Raw genomic sequence first — 18,461 nt, forward strand, 5'->3', positions numbered from 1 at the left:
GAAAATTTGGAGGATAAGATGAAACATCTGAGTGTTGAACAAGGTGAATACTTAAGTGAAGTAATTAGAAGTTTCCTAGAAATTTTTGCAGATGTACCTAGGCATACTGATTTGACCAAGCATGAGATCAAGATTCAAGAAGATGGAAAACCATTCAAGCAAAGAACTTATCGCTTATCACCTTATCATCGAGATGTTTTGAAGAAAGAAGTTGAGTATTTGCTGCAACATGGATTAGCAGAACCCAGTTCAAGTCACTTCGGTTCTCCATGTGTGTTAGTGAAGAAACCAGATGGGTCATTTAGGATGTGTACTGATTATAGGAAACTGAATTCCAACAGTGTGGCTGACAATTATCCTTTGCCTCTTATAGATCAGTTACTTGATAATATTGGGCAAGCCAAGTTTGTTTCCAAGATAGACTTGTTGAAAGGATATTATCAAATTCCCTTAGTTGAGAATGCGAAGTTGCTGTCAGCTTTTATTACTCCTTTTATACTGTTCTGCCACTTGGTCTGATGAATGCACCTGCAACATTCCAACGAGGGATGGATTAACTGCTAGGATCTATAGAAGGAGCAGGTGTACACCTGGATGACATAGTGATTTACTCTACAACATGGGAAGAATATATGAAGATTCTGAGGAAAGTTTTCAAGAAACTACAAAAAGCAGGACTAAGTCAACCTAGAGAAGAGTGAGTTTAGAAAGGCAACTGTGTAGTATGTTGGGTTTGAAGTTGGGAGAGGCCTTCTTGCTCCAGTAAATGCTAATGTAGATGGTATCCGTATTGCTACCCCACCTACTACCAGGAAACAGCTACAGAGATTTTTAGGCTTGGCTGGATTCTATTGTCGTTTCTGCCCAAATTTCTCATCTGTAGTAGCTCCCTTGACAGACTTAACTAGTCCCAAAGCTAAGTTTGTTTGGACTCCAGAGTGTCAAGAATCCTTTGGGAAGGTAAAAGCCATTTCAACTTCAAGACCAGTACTTCAAGCTCCAGACTTCAACAAGAAATTTGTTATACAAGTTGATGCTTTGACTGTGGCATTGGAGCTGTTCTACTTCAAGAAGATGAAAATAATACCATCCTGTGTGCTTCATGCCTTTAAAACTGAGAAAACATCAGAAAGTATACTCGACAATCTAGAAGGAAACTTAAGCTTTAATCACAGCTTTTAAAAGGTTTGAAGTGTATGTGAACAGACCTAGGAATGAAGAAATTTTAGTGTTGTCTGATCACAATCCCCTATCATTTATCCAGCAAATGAAAAATCATAATCAAAGACTGACCAGGTAGTCTTTGTGCTTGCAATAGTATAACTTAAGAGTACAGCACATTAGTGGCAAAAACAATGTAGTTGCTGATCATTTATCCCATTGCGAATTGTGGGATTCAACACCGAATAACCAATCTCCTAGGGGGAGGTATATTATATGCTGCTACTTTCATAACCTATTATATCTTCTCTTTGACTATGAAATGTTATATATAAGAGTTTGGCAACATTTTCAGATTCCTTATTTAGCTTTGAGTTATAGGATGTCTAAAAATGTATGTTCAGATTTCGTATGAAATAATTTAAAAGTATAAAAAGTAGAATGTGAAAAGGGAGAGATTAACCCTTTAACGCCGATTGGACGTAATTTACGTCGAGATAAATTGTCTGTCGGGTGCCGATTGGACGTATTTTACGTCAACATAGAAAAGTTTTTTTTTTAATTTGGAGAAAAATACTTACAGGCCTACCAGCCGAAAACTTTTGAATCATGCGCCTTGGGGGTTGCTGGGAGCTCACGGATCAAGGTGTTGTTTTGTTTACAATCGTTACGCAGGCTCGCAAGCGCGAATTTCTTTCTTATAACACTAAAAAGTATCAGTGACATCTCAGAAATTATTTCGTCACTTTTACATAATTGTTGCACCCTTTTAAATTAGCCGCTACATGGAGTATTATATATGAAAATGTGCGTAATTTCATGTAGAATACAACAAAAAAATACTTATGATTGTAGCTTTTATCAGTTTTGAAATATTTTTATTATGTAAATAACGATAAGTGCCAAAATTTCAGCCTTTGGTCAACTTTGACTCTACCGAAATGGTCGAAAAACGCAATGGTAAGCTAAAACTCTTATTATATTTTAGTAATATTTAATCATTTGCCTTCATTTTGCAACAAATTGGAAGTCTCTAGCACAATATTTAGATTTATGGTGAATTTATGAAAAAAACGTTTTCCTTACGTCCGCGCTGTAACTCTTCCGAAAAAATCATATGTGCGATTGTTGTAATGTTTGCACCATTTTAAATTAGTCGTTACATAAAGTTTTATATATGGAAATGTACGCAATTTCATGCACAATACAACTAAAAGCAACCCATGGTTGTAGATTTATCAGTTTTGAAATATTGTCATATAAATAACGATAAGTGCCAAAATTTCAACCTTCGGTCAACTTTGACTCTACCGAAATGGTCGAAAAACGCAATTGTAAGTTAAAACTCTTATATTCTAGTAATATTCAATCATTTACCTTCATTTTGCACCAAATTGGAAGTCTCTAGCACAATATTTCGATTTATGGTGAATTTCTAAAAAAAAAAAAAAATTTCCTTACGTCCGCGCGGTAACTTTCGAAAAAATCATACGTGCGATTGTCGTAATGTTTGCACCATTTTAAAGTAGCCGTTACATAAAGTTTTATATATGAAAATGTGCGCAATTTCATGTAGAATACAACGAAAAAATAATTGAAGGTTGTAGCTCTTCTCATTTTTGAAGTATTTGCATATAAATCACGATAAATAGAAAAAAAAACCACGTTCGGTCAAATTTGACCCTACCGAAATGGTCGAAAAACGCAATTGAAAGCTAAAAATCTTACATTCTAGTAATATTGAGTCATTTATCTTCATTTTGAAACAAATTCGAAGTCTCTAGCACAATATTTAGACTTATGGTGAATTTAAAAAAACTGTCCTTCCCTCCACGCGCGGATTCTCCCCTGCAAATCTCCGAAATGCGTGCGTCGCATTCTCGGAATATTTGCTCCATTTCATCATATTAGGCGTTTCATAGAGTTTTATATATGAAATTTTATGTAGAATGCAACGAAAAATAATTGAAGGTTGTAGCTTTTCTCATTTTTGAAATATTTGCATATAAGATAAATTTTGTTCATGAGACTTACCTGTCAGATATATATATAGCTCTATTCTCCGAAGTCCGACAGAATTTCATCTTTTGCCTCAGCATGGTCTAGTCACATTGTGGTCACGCTCCCGTTGACAGATCATCTAGAACTCACCAGCTATACAGGTCACTTGCTGGAGAATCTAGTAAAGCAAAAGCAGGTTTCGGTGGCAAGAAACGCCTCTTCTGCGTTCAGGACTGCGCTGCCGAGGGGGGGACCTTGGGGTCCTACCTGATGTAAGCCCATTCATGGAGCAGGAATCCTGCCCCTTCCTCGAATTCTGCGGGAATCGAGAGGACCACCAACTGCTGATCGTCTGACTGATTCGGAGGGTGTTTTCGCCGAGTGCCTAAGATTCTGTGGAATTTCTAGCACTTGCAGTGTTTGAGTTTTTTATTTCTCTTAACACTTAAGCGAAACCTCGGTCCAAGGTAAACTAGCGAGGATCCCCGATATTTTTTCCCTGGAATTCGAGAACACCACCTTATGCTCGAATTCCTGGATTAGTTTCTGTCATGTAAGTGGGTTGGCCCCCATTGATAAGATCCTGAACATTCTGTCATATAAGTGGGTAAGCCCCCATTGACAAGATGTAAAATCTTTGTCAGGTAAGTGGGCTAGTCCCCATTGACAAAAATCCTAATAACATTCTCTCGCATAAGCCCCCATTGACAAGATCCAGGAAAGCTCTCAGTCATAGGTCACTACCTCGCTGAGGCTCTTCAGACAAGGCAGACTCATAGACAATGCCCTGAAGTCTTCTGTCCAATAACATAAGAAGCTTGAACTGTCCTCTTCGGTCCATTATTGCTGCTTTCCTTCGGGAAAGAATTCTCCTTCATTCTATTGATGAGAGAACGAAGGCAGTCGATCTCCAATTCCTACTCTCTTCCTCGTCGAGAAAAGAATGTAGGATGGAGGTCTTTGTTCAAGTACATACAATTTACTACGTATATTTCCTTCACGACATGATTCTGTTAAGCAGTTGTATTGTTCAAGGTGTATACGCATACCGTAGTTAGCTCTACGGATGGTGACCGAGAGGACTAGTATTCTAATTGAACTGTAATCAGAGCTCCCTGCAACCTTCCAGGAGTTTCCAGTTTCGCTTTTAGATAATTAAGGTATTGTTACGACAACACCAACTCAGGTTCCGTATTTACCGAAATCCATTTCGCTTAAATTTATTTGCTTGAACGTTTCTTTCTGCTCGTTAGTTCTACCAAACGTATTCCTTCGTAGAATGGAATAGCTGGCAACTCAGGCAGAAGAGTGCAAGATGGCTAACATTGTATAAGACTGCTGTCACTGTGTAGCAGCTCAGTACCAGCTGGCTCTCTGTGTTGCGCGGTCAGTTACGTCTCTCTCTCCTGCATGATCGACTGACTAACCGCATCTCTGCCCAACAATCACGGACTTAGGTCTCGGATTTATGGAGATTCTCGCATGCATGAATGTACATCGCCTTCGCTTTGCGAGAATTTTTTCAGAGATACCTCTTAAACTTTTCTATTCTGTTTACCGCACTGTAACAGAATTCTGTACTAGTCTACCGTTGCATAGCACTACGATAATCAGTAATGTTTTTTCTCCAGACATCTGAGCTTATTTTTATAAATATCTCGTATTCGTAGATGTGCAATTGTTCCACACCATGATTTATCAGATGTGTAGAAAGACAACGCCTGTTCCCCGGCTTGGCAGCTCTGCTTCCAAAGGTTCAGCCCATGAGAAACAGTTCGGCAGGCAGTTCTTCCCGAAGTTTTTTCGTTTCTGAAAAACGCCCCGCTTTCATAGACCTTGTCTTCTCATCGGAAGTAATGAAATAGCGTTTAACGTTTTCAGTCATTGATAAGCAAGGTTGCAGATTCTGAAGAATCTTTCTCTCAATTCGGCTGTGAAGAAGTAGGTTGTTTCTCTGTCCTCCTTCTTCTTCTTCGCCGCATAGTGTTGTTTCTCCTGAGCTGAGATTCAACTTCTATGTGGATATCTTGCCATCAGGTGCATCGATTTCTATAACGCATAGACTTTCTCCTGTTGGGCACATGCCCTACAGAATCGTCACCTCGCCGTCCGCCATCGGTGACAAACATATATGCGTTTATATAGTCTTTCGGCATAGCCCTTCAAGGCGAAGGTCACGTGACTTGCTCGCATTTTTGTACACCTTGCTTCGATGCCGAACACAGTCAGTCGGCAGCGGTTGGAGCGGCCGGGTCTATTACGAACTCAGTTTAGACTCGGTTTGAGTGTACCAGAACTTCGCTGCGGAGCAACACTAGGGACGATTAAGTGTCAGACACCTAGAAAGAGGAAAGCTAGCAGTCCCAACTATCAAGGGATAGGAGTCAGTTGTCAGCGGTTTTTAGACATAGAGGTTTGGATCTAGCAAACAACAAGAACCTTCTCAAACTTTTAAGGTTTTTTTAAAAAAACCTCTTGGGTGGCTCAGCCAAAGCTGCCTTCCTGGAACTTGGACGAGGGTTGAAGTTCCTGATTTCCAGTCCCTTCGAGCCTCTCCACTCTGTGACGTTGAGGGATGTGACCAGAAAGGCCTTTTTCCTAAGTTCCTTGCTGGATGAATGGTTTTCGCGTTCAGCTGCCAATCTGGTGGTCCGAAGTTCGAATTCCGGCTCGGCCAACATGTAATCAGAGGAATTTATTTCTACGGATATAAATTCATTTCTCGATATAGTGTGGTTCGGAACCCACAATAAGCTGTAGGTCCCGTTGCTAGGTGACCAATTGGTTCCTAGCCACGTACAAAGATCTAACCCTTTCGGGCCAGCCCTAAGCGAGCTGTTAATCAGCTCCGTGGTCTGATAAAACTAAGATATACTAAACTTTTCCTAACCGCTCTGGCAAAGGCGAAGAGAGTTAGCGAAGTTCAAGCAATCCGCAAACATTTAGGCTTTAAAGGACAAAAGGACATAATGCGGTATGTACCTTAAGCCCTATGTTTTTAGCCAAGAATGAGAGCCAGTCTAACCCTTGGCCCAGGAGCTTTGAAAGCAAAGGTATGGCAAAAATTCTTGGACAAGAGCCAGATAGAGAGTCCTGTGCCCTGTCAGGGATCTCAAATTCTATTTGGATAGAATGAAGGAAAGTCGAGGTCCTTCGGACAATCTGTGCTGTTCGGGGAATAGGCCAGACTTGCCAAGGTCGAAGAATGCACTAGCGTTCTTCTTAAAAGATACTGTTAAGCACGCTCTTACAAACTGTCAGGGCAGTGATTTTTAAAAATTTGGAAGTAAATGCTCATGAGGTGAGGGCGATTGCAACCTCAGTGGCATTTCATAACAATTTGGCACTCAGTGCCTTTCTGGGTGCCACCTTTTGGGCGAAGCAACTCTTTCGCTTCACACTACCTATAAGATATGAAAACGACATATGAAAACTGCTGTTCGCTAGGGCCCTACGTTTCCGCAGATACTATTTTGCGGGTAGAGTGTAACACTCATCCTATCCTTTAGAAAATGGTTAGAAAGTGTTTTTTATTTTGTGGTGGTTGGGTCGGCCTCCAGAGGCGGACTTCCCAGTCTTTAGCTAAGTTATGCTATCATAACTTAGTTAGGCTTGGTCAGGTGGTTGTGCTCGTGGCCCTCATAGTATGTTCAATATGGTCTAGTCACATTGTGGTCACGCCCCTGTTGACAGATCATCTAGAACTCACTACAGCTATACAGGTCACTACCTTGATGGAGACTCTAGTAAAGCATAAGCAGACTTGGGTGACAGTAATCACGAAGTCAGATATGCTAACAGATAAGGAACCAAGGTGTCAATCATCTACATGTAATTTGTTTCCTAAATCCTATTCTGTCTCTTCCCACCTCCAGAGGTGGGATTCAGCTATATATATATATCTGACAGGTAAGTCTCATGAACAAAATGATATTGTTATAATACAATAAAGTTTGTTCATACTTACCTGGCAGATATATATAACAAAGTGCCCACCCACCTCCCCTCAGGAGACAGTGGCACTAGAAAATCTGAATAGAAAACGGGAATGGTTCCTGATACCCGCCTCCCAGCGGCGGGAATGGGTACTAACCACCTGGCCGACCACTGCGTGTGTCGTAAGTTTTGAAATTCTGTTGGACTTTGGAGAATACAACTATATATATATCTGCCAGGTAAGTATGAACAAACTTTATTGTATTATAACAATATCATATTAAAAAAAATCGACATTTGGTCAACTTTAACTCGTCCGAAATGGTCAAAAACTGCAATTGTAAGTTAAAACTCTTACAGTATAGTAATATTCAATCATTTATCTTCATTTTGAAACAAATTGGAAGTCTCTAGAACAATATTTAGATTTATGGTGAATTTTGGAGAAAAAAAAATTTTGTACGTCTGCGCGTTACGAATTCATGCATCATTTTGTGATAATATTTTCTCAATGTTGCTTTGATCGTCTTACAATGAGTTATATACCAAAATGATCGCAATTTAGTGTACAATACAACGAAAGACAAATTACCTCGTTAGCTTTAACTGTTTTGCTCACAGCGCTATTTGAATACAATTATATATGAAATTTTGTTTTCGTGCTATCATATATTGCATTAATTATATATGATAATGACATTTTTTTTCATTTCTGATGGTTGCATACTAAACTTCAGGCAATGACAAAAAAAAGGAGTAAAAAATGAACTCTTAATCTTGAAAACTAAGCATGCTGTGATTTTTTGAAAAAAATATATTTCCGCTTCGGCGCTCACTCCGAGACCCCCTCGGCATACGGGAGACAATTTTTATTATACCCCTTCGGCATTTAAGGGTTAACTTTGTCCGTTCCAAGCTAGAAATTGTTTCCATAATATGTCAACACCTCAGATAAGAGACCTCGAAGTCTCCGTTTTGTTTTCATAACATGTCAATCTTGCGCACTCTCGAGTTCTGTTTGGAACATGTAGAGAGCATACAATGTACATGACTAGTTTCAGACGCGTACTTCTTCGTCGAGAAGCTACATGAAGATTTCACGATTTTTCTGTAAAGTTATGTCATATTAGAAGCTTCTAGAAAGATTGCACCATCTTTCGCAAGCCCCAAAACGTTTTTTGTGAAATCCACTGTTCAGCTTCCGTGTGAAAAGAAAGATTTATTCAGACTTAGAACATCATTGCGTTTAGATCTCTCCTCTTTCTCTCTCTCCCTCGACATACTTGATATTACAGTAACATAAAGATTTAATAGTTACTGAGTGGTCACTCGTGAATTTTAGATTTTGTATTTCTTAGAGTTATTAGTATTGTTTAGTGCTTTTTTGGAATCTGAACAAACATTGTACAAGTGTGTAACGACGCCTTTTCTTTTGTGAAATATTGTGAATTGGTGAAATTTTTGGAGCTAGCTGCAGCAGAAAGAAAGAATTGGTACCAAGGTAATGTTATTGAAAGTTTATTAGTTGCAACTAATAGTTAGTGATTTGGTGAAAATTTAAAGTTTTACACATGGCAAATTTTTGTGTTTTGTGTTTGTTTCATTTGAAGTGATTTTTTGTGCATTTATCCATTTTTCTTTTTGAAGTGATTTTTTGTGCATTTGTCCATTTTGTTATTGAAGTGTGTGTTTTTATTTTTATATTCTGTATGATTAGTACATTTTACAATTTTGGTATTTTCATTATTTTTCTGTGATGTGTTTTCATTTGCATTCACAATTTAATTAACTTAATTGTTTTCAATAATTAATCGTTGCACATTTAATTGAATTTAACACTTGTGAATTAATTTGCATATACTTAGAATTCTTTTCAAGCGTTAGTGTTGTTTAGCACTTGTGAATTAATTTCCAAATTTTAATTATTACCTAACACCTTTAAATTTTGATTGAATTAATCAATTTTCTTGAATTTTGTGATAGATTAATTTTGTTTGAATTTTACTTAATTAATTCAAGAATTAATTAAACTTTGCTTTGTTTTCGAGTAACAGTAGATTTCCTTGATATTGTGAATTTCACTTATAAATTTTGAGTTTGATAATAAATTTTTGTATTTAAAATTTTTGTAAGTGTTTTGTTTTTCACCAGTATGATTAGATTATGTTTAGGTAGAAACATAGAGTGGTAATTGAGCTGTTTTCCTTCAATTTACTTAAAGTGAGATAGAACCAGGGAAGTACTTAGACTTCTGAAATCAGGGAAATACTTAGACTTTTAAAGTTGTTATTGGAGTGATACCCTTTAATTAATTTAATCACGTATAAGATTGCCTCACACCTGTTTTATTGAACTTAGTTTGATTTTCTGCAATGCTGGTAAGTTGTTTAAGGGATCACTGTTGCCTTTAGAGTATTCAGTCGTATTTTACCTGTGATGAAGGTTCAGGTGTCTGGCTGTTGTGAGGTATTCATTTAATGATTGGTAAGTGTAGTAACTAGATACTTGGCACTTTGTCACAATATGTAGTACTTTTATTTTGGGTTTAAGTTTACCGTTCTCATTTACTGACATGTTATTGATTCCTTAAATCTATGTTTTTGCATTTTCTAAGTTTTTCCTCTCTGGAAATATTACAAATAAGTTTCCATCTTTTGTTTTGTTTTTAACCTGTTCAACTGGTGCCATAATTTTACTCATAATTTAATTCTTTTCATTTGCTGCTGTGCTCTCTTCGTTTATAGATTTGATCAAAAGCATTGTTTCGTCCTGAGTGATTCTGCGTAAGTTTAGTCCATATTTGTCATAATCTTTACATCTTTATCAACATAGTAAATTTTGTTATGGATTTCATCAATGTTGATCATTACGTCCCTAGTTTTCTGAGCCGAATCCTGAATCAACTTTGTTAATACCTGTGTTTGCTTTTATTTCTTCAAGTTCATCTTCAATGAAGTCTGTCGTTCTTTTGTTTGAAGTCTCGTTCTTTTGTTGCACTTCTCGTCTCTCAGTTGCTGTAGCTGAGCAACACTGGGCCAGGTGAGAACTTTGATGGTTGACCCTCATTGAATTTCAGACGCCTTTTGGTGCATAGTCCTTTGTTGTGTGGAGCCATGGGATTGGTGTTAGAAACTTCATCCCAAAAGTAATTTATCCTAGTGGAAAAGTAACGCATTCAGAGCCCTCGCCTTCCTCCCTCTGACTCCATAACCTGATGTAAGTGGGAGGTTGAGGTTGAGGTTTACTAATTTGAATTTGCAAATGAATCTAGTTGACTGATGTGAGTGAGTAGCAGTGGTTCGCCATGAGATCCGATATACCAGCGGAATGAATTATGAATTAATTTTTCATGTATATATGTATAATGTATGCATTCATATTTTTGTATGAGATAAGGTGTGGTAAAAATTACACCATATTAACTGTTGCATAAATATATTCGGATACACTTTACTGCTGTGCTGGTTCTATTCTAAGATATTGTGAGTGTTAACGGTCGAGTTCGTTACTAACGCGGACAGAAATGATAAACATGAATGCATAGTGCATTATATAATTTTAAGTTATGTGCTAGGCAATGGCTCTTCAGGGCTTACTTAAAACCATCCTTTAAGCAATAAAGAATTATTTCTTGCCGATAGGAGAGGGAATATATGTGAAAACTAGCAATTAAAGAGGATACTTACCTTGACTAGCTTCGTTAGTAAGTGGTTGTCTGGTTTACTGGCAGCAATCAACTGAGAGCCAAGTCAGAAATGTGCATCGGAATTAAAAATGCATTCTTATTCAACGTTTTTATCGTTTTTGTCGAATGTCACACTGACAATGGCGATTCAACCGTGTGGTGAAGGTGATTAATTTCATCAGTGATTTCCACGGTCATGACAATAAACAGAGCAGTAACAGAATTCTTATTTATTCCTAAACAATATACAAACCACCAGTCTTTACAGTTACATGGAGTTTCAAAGATTAGGATGTCTCAAAAGCTTGTTAGTCCATCCGAGGAGAATTCGTGTGCTCACTTATCTCTAGGAGCAGGTTTTACTGTTCATTTACAGAGTCCTAATAATTTTGTCTAGCTTTCTTTTAAACTCTTCCATATTGTTGCTGTTTACAACTTCTGGTGGCAGTTTATTCCACATGTCCCATATCTTGTATGTAAAGAAGTTCTCACAATGGGATGTGTTGAATCTCTTCAGTTTTAGTTACCATCCATTATTTCTTGTCTGGTTTTCGTTTAATGTGAAGAGGTTACTGTCTACTTTTGTTATGCCTTTCGGTATTTTGAATGTCTCTATTAGTTGTCCACACAATCGTCGTGTTTCCAAGTCCTACATGTTCAGGCTCTTAATCGTCATTGGTAACCTATTTGCCTGATGGATTGAATGAACATTGTGGCTCTTGCATATACTTCGTCTAGTCTATGTCCTTTCTTAGTGTGACCAAAACTGTACTACATATTCAAGATGAGGTCTAACTATTGATTTATAAAGCTGCAGCACCATTTCCTTGTTTCTGTATTTGAACTGTCTCTTGATGTATCCCACTAGTTTCTGTGCCTTCTTTTCAGCTTTTATACACTGATGTGTGGATTTTAAGTCCTTGGTAATAATGACTCCAAGGTCCTCTTCTTGTTCTACACTATTTATGTCATTCTTAAGCAGCATGTAGTTGGTATGGGAGTTGTTTGTTCGTATTTGTAACACTACACTTATCCAAGTTAATAGGCATTTGGCATCTTTTTGAGCACCCTCCTATTTTCTTTAAAACATTTCTTTAACTTTCCACTGCATCTGGGTCTGCTGCATTTACACCTAGTTTGGTGTCATATGCAAATTTGGTTATCCTGCTAGTTAAGCCGACTTCAATGTCATTAATGTAAATCACTAACAAGAGAGAGCCAAGGACAGAACCCTTAGGAACTCTGCTTGTTACACCTGCCCATTCTGATTCTTCATCATTTATTACGACTCTGTTTTCTATAAGTTAGCCAGTCTTCGACCCAGTCTGCTGTTTCTCCTATAATTCCTAAAGCTCTAACTTTTGTCATCAGTTTCTTGTGTGGGACTTTGTCAAAGGCCTTTTGGAAATCTAAGTAGAGTATATCTATTGCTCTACTACTGATGTAAATACCAAGCATGTTGTGTAAAAACTCAAAGAGGTTTGATAGGCATGATCTGTTTTGTCTGAAACCGTGTTGGCTGTTTAATTAGTTGTTTCTATCAATGTGATCCAAAATTTGATCTGCAATTATGGACACAAAAATCTTACAAACGACCAACGTTAGGCAGATTGGTCTATAATTTCCTAGCTCTTCTCTTGGACCTTTTTGTAAACTGGGAGCACATTACCTAGTTTCCATCCATTTAGTTCCTTTCTTTGTTCTGCACTTCATTATAGGTGATAAACTATCTCCTCTTTTAGCTCTTTAATTTCTCTTAGATGAATCCCTTTCGGCCTAGAAGATTAATTTGGAACTTGTTGAGTTTGTCTGTTTTGTTTTTAATGTCCTCAAGGAATACACTTCCGCACAGCTAGAGACTGGCCTTTTAACTTTAAACAAGGTGAGAAAGAGAGCCTGCCATTCGACTGATTCATTTGGATATGTGATGATGTTTTCATAGTACATATTAGTCTTGTTGTTTCTCCTTATATTATTTGGACGTAACGTGGTATTATGATATTATGCAAATCCAACCCCATATTTTACCCTTGTGTGTTGCATTTTCAGTATTCTGATATAATTGTGGATTCTAACAAAATGCAACCCTACAACTTTATTAGCCTTGGGAATGGTAAGACTTTTGTATGTTGCCAAGGCAACAAGCTTATTAATTGATTTTCTCACCTCTCTTACGACTTTATGACAATCTTCGTCTTTCTCCAAGAGTTTTATTCCTTCTTAGTGCGAAGGAAAGTTTGAATTCTGAAATTTATCACTTGGCATATGTAATGTTTTAGATTTTTAAGATGTTGTAGAGCTCGAGGGACTGACCAGGTAGTCTTTGTGCTTGCAATAGTATAACCTAAGAGTACAGCACATTAGTGGCAAAAACAATGTAGTTGCTGATTATTTATCCCATTGCGTATTGTGGGATTCAACACTGTGATAACCTTATGATTTATCTAAATGGCTTGTAAAAATTCTTACACCTTTGGTAGGAAACATTTCTAACACGAATGTCAAAAACAGTGTTGGTTTTTTAAACAAATTGAATAGTTTATATTTGAATTTTGATTTTAATATGGTTAGTTTTGATGTTGTCTCTTTATTTACAAAAGTGCCTGTAGATGATTTACTTGAATATTTGGAGGATGAATTAGAACGTCATGATATTCCCTTAACTGTAGCAAACCTCATCAGCCTCATAAGGTTATGTATCAAAGATAGTAAATTTTGTTTTAATTGGGAATTTTTTGCACAAAAGTTTGGCATGGCTATGGGTAATCCCTTATCTCCTGTCCTTAGCAATATTTACATGGACTTTTTTGAGACAAAACTCTTACCAAGAATTTTGCCCCAAAAACTTATATGGTTTAGGTATGTGGATGATATTTTTTGTATTTGGCCAGTTCACGAAAATCTCCAGGAACTCCTTAATAATCTCAATAATTTAGTCCCTTTTATAAAATTTACTGTAGAGGAAGAAAGAAATTGTAATTTGAATTTTCTGGATGTAACTGTCCATAGAAATGATAGAAATTTCACCTTTTCAGTCTTTCGGAAATCAACTAACATTGCCTCTTTTGTTCATTACTACTCCAATCACCATTAAAATGTTAAATTCTCTGTTTTTTTCTGGGATGTTCCTAAGGGCTTTACGTGTCTGTAGCCCGCAGTTTATTGACTCTGAGATTAAAACTATTTATGATATTGCATTGAAACTTAAATACCCAAGGACTTTTGTAGATGTGGCATGTAAAAGAACTAGAAAAACATTTTATTTAACTAATGGCAAACTTGAATTTAGTAAGCATATCATTTTAAAATTACTATGATGAAAGGTTTTTAGATATTCCTAGAATTTTAAAGCTTTTTAACATAAATGTTGTTTTCAGTAATATTAATGTCAAGAGTTTAGTAATAAAAAATTCTCCTAAAGATCTTCCAGGCTGCATATATGAAATTCCTTGCAAAAAGTGTGATAGTCTATTACGGACAGACCGGTAAATGTCTTTCACAACGTCTTAAACAGCACCAATATTCTGTGAGAACTGGGCAAATATCGAATACATTATTCGTACATATGAGAGATTTAGATCATCCTATTAACTGGAGTCAAGCAAGAGCCTTAATCCCATGTAATGACACAGTTAAAAGGAATATCCATGAATCCTGTTTCATCAAGTCAAGTAATGGAAATGCTCTAAATTTAAGTCGTGGTTTATTTAAACTTGATGGCTTTATAATGAAAAAAGTTGTAGATAAATATAAGCAACAAAATTAATATATTCAGTTTTTACATGTTTGAACTGTACAGTAATTTGTAGTTTCTGTTAGGGTTAAATCTATGTTTTGGTTTGTGACCGTGTGATATCCGATAATCCTGGATTATCTTCTTAACTTTTACCCTTTTGACAATTAACCATCTGGTATTTTTGATCTGTTGTTTACCTGATAACTTTCTCTCTTAATTGTATTTCATTCGTTCCTTGACAATGTCTTAGTAAAGATGAAAGCGCTTGGATTTCTAACTATCATTTTCCTGTGGTATTCGCTTATATATATGTATATATATATATATATATATATATATATATATATATATATATATAGATATATATATATATATATATATCTATATATATATATATATTATTATTAATATATATTACATAAGATTCAGTGCTTGTGTTTGTCTGGAACAATCGCTCTCTCATTGTTCCCTTGTTGAAGGTGACCTCCTTAGCCAGTAGTGGTTGTTTTTCTCTATGTAAGAGGTGACTTTTACTTCTTACATTTTTATTAACTTTAGTCAGGTTTGGGAGAGCAGCGATTATGGATCTTGACAGCATAGCAGCTTGGAGAACTTTGGAACTGAAGGTATTTCGCAACCTGTGGCCCTCTGTAATTCGAGGATGGTTTTGATGGCTGAACGTTGTCCGTCGGAGGAACGATGTTCTTGTTTGACAGCAGACTTGTTGTTGACTTGACTCTGGTGATCATCTGTGTGTGTTTGGAGATGTTCCTATTGTCCGTCGTTGGGGGGGGGGGGGGGGGGGGGGGGGGGGGGGGGGGGGGGGGGGGGGGGGGGGGGGGGGAGGGGGGGGGGGGGGGGGGGGGGGGGGGGGGGGGGGGGGGGGGGGGGGGGGGGGGTTTCAATGATCGTGCAGCAGTTCAATGGTGTTCGTCCTCTTGGACCCTTCGTGGTCTTGACATCTGTGTAGATTGTCGTGTTGTTTTTGTAACGCGCGAGGTTATGTTAAATGTAATTCTCCAGGTAATGTATTGTTACCTTGTTATTTTGTACAAATAATTTGGTATTCGTGCTGCTTAATTTGTTATATTGTTACGCTATTTATTAGCTATCGGTATTTATGCTGTTCAAGTATTTCCATGTGTGCATTTATGCTGCTTAAGCATTTCCATGTTGTGTGCATTTATGCTGCTTAAGGGTTTCCATGTTGTGTGCAATTTATGAAGGTTGTTGCACCATTATATTATTGGATGCTGTTGATGCATTTGTTTATGCTGTCTTGATTTGTTTTGGTTTTGGTGTAGCTAGAGATTTGTTAACTAAAGTGTTGTTAAGTTAGATTGAAATATTTACTGTTTCTTATGTTGATGATGTTAATTCAAGTAACTTTTATTTTTGCTGCATCTGTTATTGAATCGTTTGCTATTTAGTTTATTTTGGTAATGTAATTAATTTTGGACTAAACCTGACCCACTTGTGTGTGTGTGTATATATATATATATATGTATATATATATATATATATATATATATATATATATATATATATATATTGTGTGTGCGCGCGAATAATTTAGGTTAATAAAGTACTTTTAAGGTAATTTTGCTTTTTTGTTGAAGTCCTTTCTCTGTTGTTGTCTACTCATGCCAGTCTTTTCTGATTCATTGTTAATTTTATTGATTTTTTTGTTGTTGAACCTGAATGGAGCCCATGGTGGTCCATAACTATATATATATATAATATATATATATATATATATACTATATCTATATATATATATATTATTATCTATATATATACTATATATACTATATATATATATTATATATATATATATACTATATTATATACTATATATACTATTCATATATATATATATATATATATATCTATATATATATTATATCTATATATATATCAATATATATCTATATATATATATACATATCTATACCTCATATCTATATATATATATATACATTCTAGTATATATATATCTATCTCATCATCTCTATACATACGTATATATATACAAAATATATATATACATATATATCTGTCATATATCTTAATATATCATATATATATATATATTCTATATATCATATATTTCTCCCTATATATATCATATAATTTATTTATACATCTCTATATCTATCTATTTATATATCTTTCTATAATATATATATATATAATCATTTATTATATCATACTATATTACATATATATATTTATATATATATTATTATTAATATATATTCTCTTAAACTATAAATTTTCTATAATAAATATATATTAATATATATAATATAATACAATATAATATATATAATTTAAATATATAATATTATAATAATAATATACGATATATACCCAGATATTATAATCTATATATATATATATTATATATACTATATATATATACATACATATATATATAACATCTATATACAATATATATATATATATGATATAGTATACTATATATATATATATATATATATATAGTATATATACTATATACATATTTTACATACACATATATACATATATATATACATATATGTGTGTAATATATATATATATATATATATATATATATATATATATATATATATATCTTATGAGGTCATAATGACGCCCGTTTCAATAATTGGAGAGAGCTCCTGACTGGGAACCGTAACCTACCTTCCATCATTCCCTTAAGTGTCACCGCTTGAAGCTAGCTGAAAATCAAATATAAAACTCTAGGTATATTCAGACTCCCGCTATTACAAAAATATACTTTTTATTTCCCAAAATAGGTAACATGAAAATGGAATAAATGAATTAAGAAATATCGTAAAAGAAGTATGTTAAGCTATCATATTCTTCCCAAAATCATATTTAAGTAAGTACCCCTCTTTTTCTCTTAATGTCCAAGAATTCATAGTTTATCAGAAGTCAATACAAGTCTAGAGAAATCCCATTTTTCTATATGGTGACTTCGAATCCATCTGAAAATGAGAAGATAATTATCAACCAATGAAATGTTAAAATTCGTCAATAAAATGCGTGTCACATCGCACTCCCCTTTCTCTGGAACTGAACTCAATGTCATTCACTTTTACCTTTTCTGACGGACCTCCGAGCGCCTTATCTACGCCAAAATCACTTGTGTCCACTATGACGGTTTGTCGTCTAATTGCCCCGTTAATTCACATACTCGAGATTATATGTCATTTTTTGTGACTCACGTACGTGCGTATGTACGCCCATTAACAGACGTACAGATACATGCATGCTACTTAGCATACAAATGAACTCACGCTAATTTGTAACCTTTCCCGTGGTTATCTCATGTCTCTGAAATGCATCCACAACCTAGTTTATACATACGGCTTGTTTTCTATTTGTTTTTTATCTCAGCATCTCCGAGGAATCTTGTCTCTTAACTGGCAAGAGCTAAGGTTATCAACCCCACTATTTTAATATATATATCTTTCTTTTCACTCTACCAGTGCCTTAAGATAACTCGGCGACCTATATATGTGCACCCCTGTCGCACACTACATTGGCTACTGGTAAATACCAGCTCATAATGTTTTTTAATCTGCCACATGATTTAGAGCTACTTCTGTTGCTGGGGTTTTCCTACTCCGTCGGCTGTATAGAAGTTTGATGGCTCCTACAATGCATATTGGGACCATCATTATAGCTACCATAACGGCAATCACGTGAACTGTGTAGCGTTCATCGAAAATGACTTTATCCCCATCGTTATCCTCTAGCTGTGGAGCTGTAACCGTCTCCAGTATAGGCGGAACTTTAACTGCCTAGTGGTCTCCATGTGAGTGTTTCATGAACACCTTTGTCGATGAATTGTAGATCCCAGCTGAGCGCATGAACCATCTCGAAACGACTCTGCATGAGCCATTATTAAGGGTCTGCGACCCCTGTAGG

The 18,461-nt window shown here is 35.8% G+C and overlaps 2 protein-coding genes across 12 annotated transcripts in view; one reads left to right on the top strand and one right to left on the bottom strand.

Annotated features, from left to right (window-relative positions):
* The window catches only part of LOC135219737 (UDP-glycosyltransferase UGT5-like), a 49,448-nt gene extending 38,518 nt beyond the window's left edge, over positions 1 to 10,930 (bottom strand). For 2 of the 7 annotated variants that reach the window (XM_064256750.1, XM_064256743.1), the window contains exons 1-2: positions 10,785 to 10,925; positions 10,014 to 10,309 (exon numbers count right to left, since the gene is read on the bottom strand). In XM_064256750.1, the coding sequence (XP_064112820.1) occupies positions 10,014 to 10,164 (151 nt within the window). In that variant the 5' untranslated portion in view covers positions 10,165 to 10,309; positions 10,785 to 10,925. Of the gene's footprint in view, positions 1 to 10,013; positions 10,310 to 10,784 lie in introns of those variants that run through there. The other 5 variants (XM_064256744.1, XM_064256746.1, XM_064256745.1 and 2 more) reach the window with 4 other exon arrangements.
* Positions 10,931 to 15,002: 4,072 nt separating this feature from the next.
* The window catches only part of LOC135219738 (UDP-glycosyltransferase UGT5-like), a 32,378-nt gene continuing 28,919 nt past the window's right edge, over positions 15,003 to 18,461 (top strand). For 2 of the 5 annotated variants that reach the window (XM_064256751.1, XM_064256755.1), the window contains exon 1: positions 15,003 to 15,145. In XM_064256751.1, the coding sequence (XP_064112821.1) occupies positions 15,101 to 15,145 (45 nt within the window). In that variant the 5' untranslated portion in view covers positions 15,003 to 15,100. Of the gene's footprint in view, positions 15,146 to 15,183; positions 15,261 to 15,419; positions 15,543 to 18,461 lie in introns of those variants that run through there. The other 3 variants (XM_064256754.1, XM_064256752.1, XM_064256753.1) reach the window with 3 other exon arrangements.

Source organism: Macrobrachium nipponense, chromosome 1 (assembly GCF_015104395.2).
Source record: "Macrobrachium nipponense isolate FS-2020 chromosome 1, ASM1510439v2, whole genome shotgun sequence".
In the NCBI taxonomy this organism is placed as follows: Eukaryota; Metazoa; Arthropoda; class Malacostraca; order Decapoda; family Palaemonidae; genus Macrobrachium; species Macrobrachium nipponense.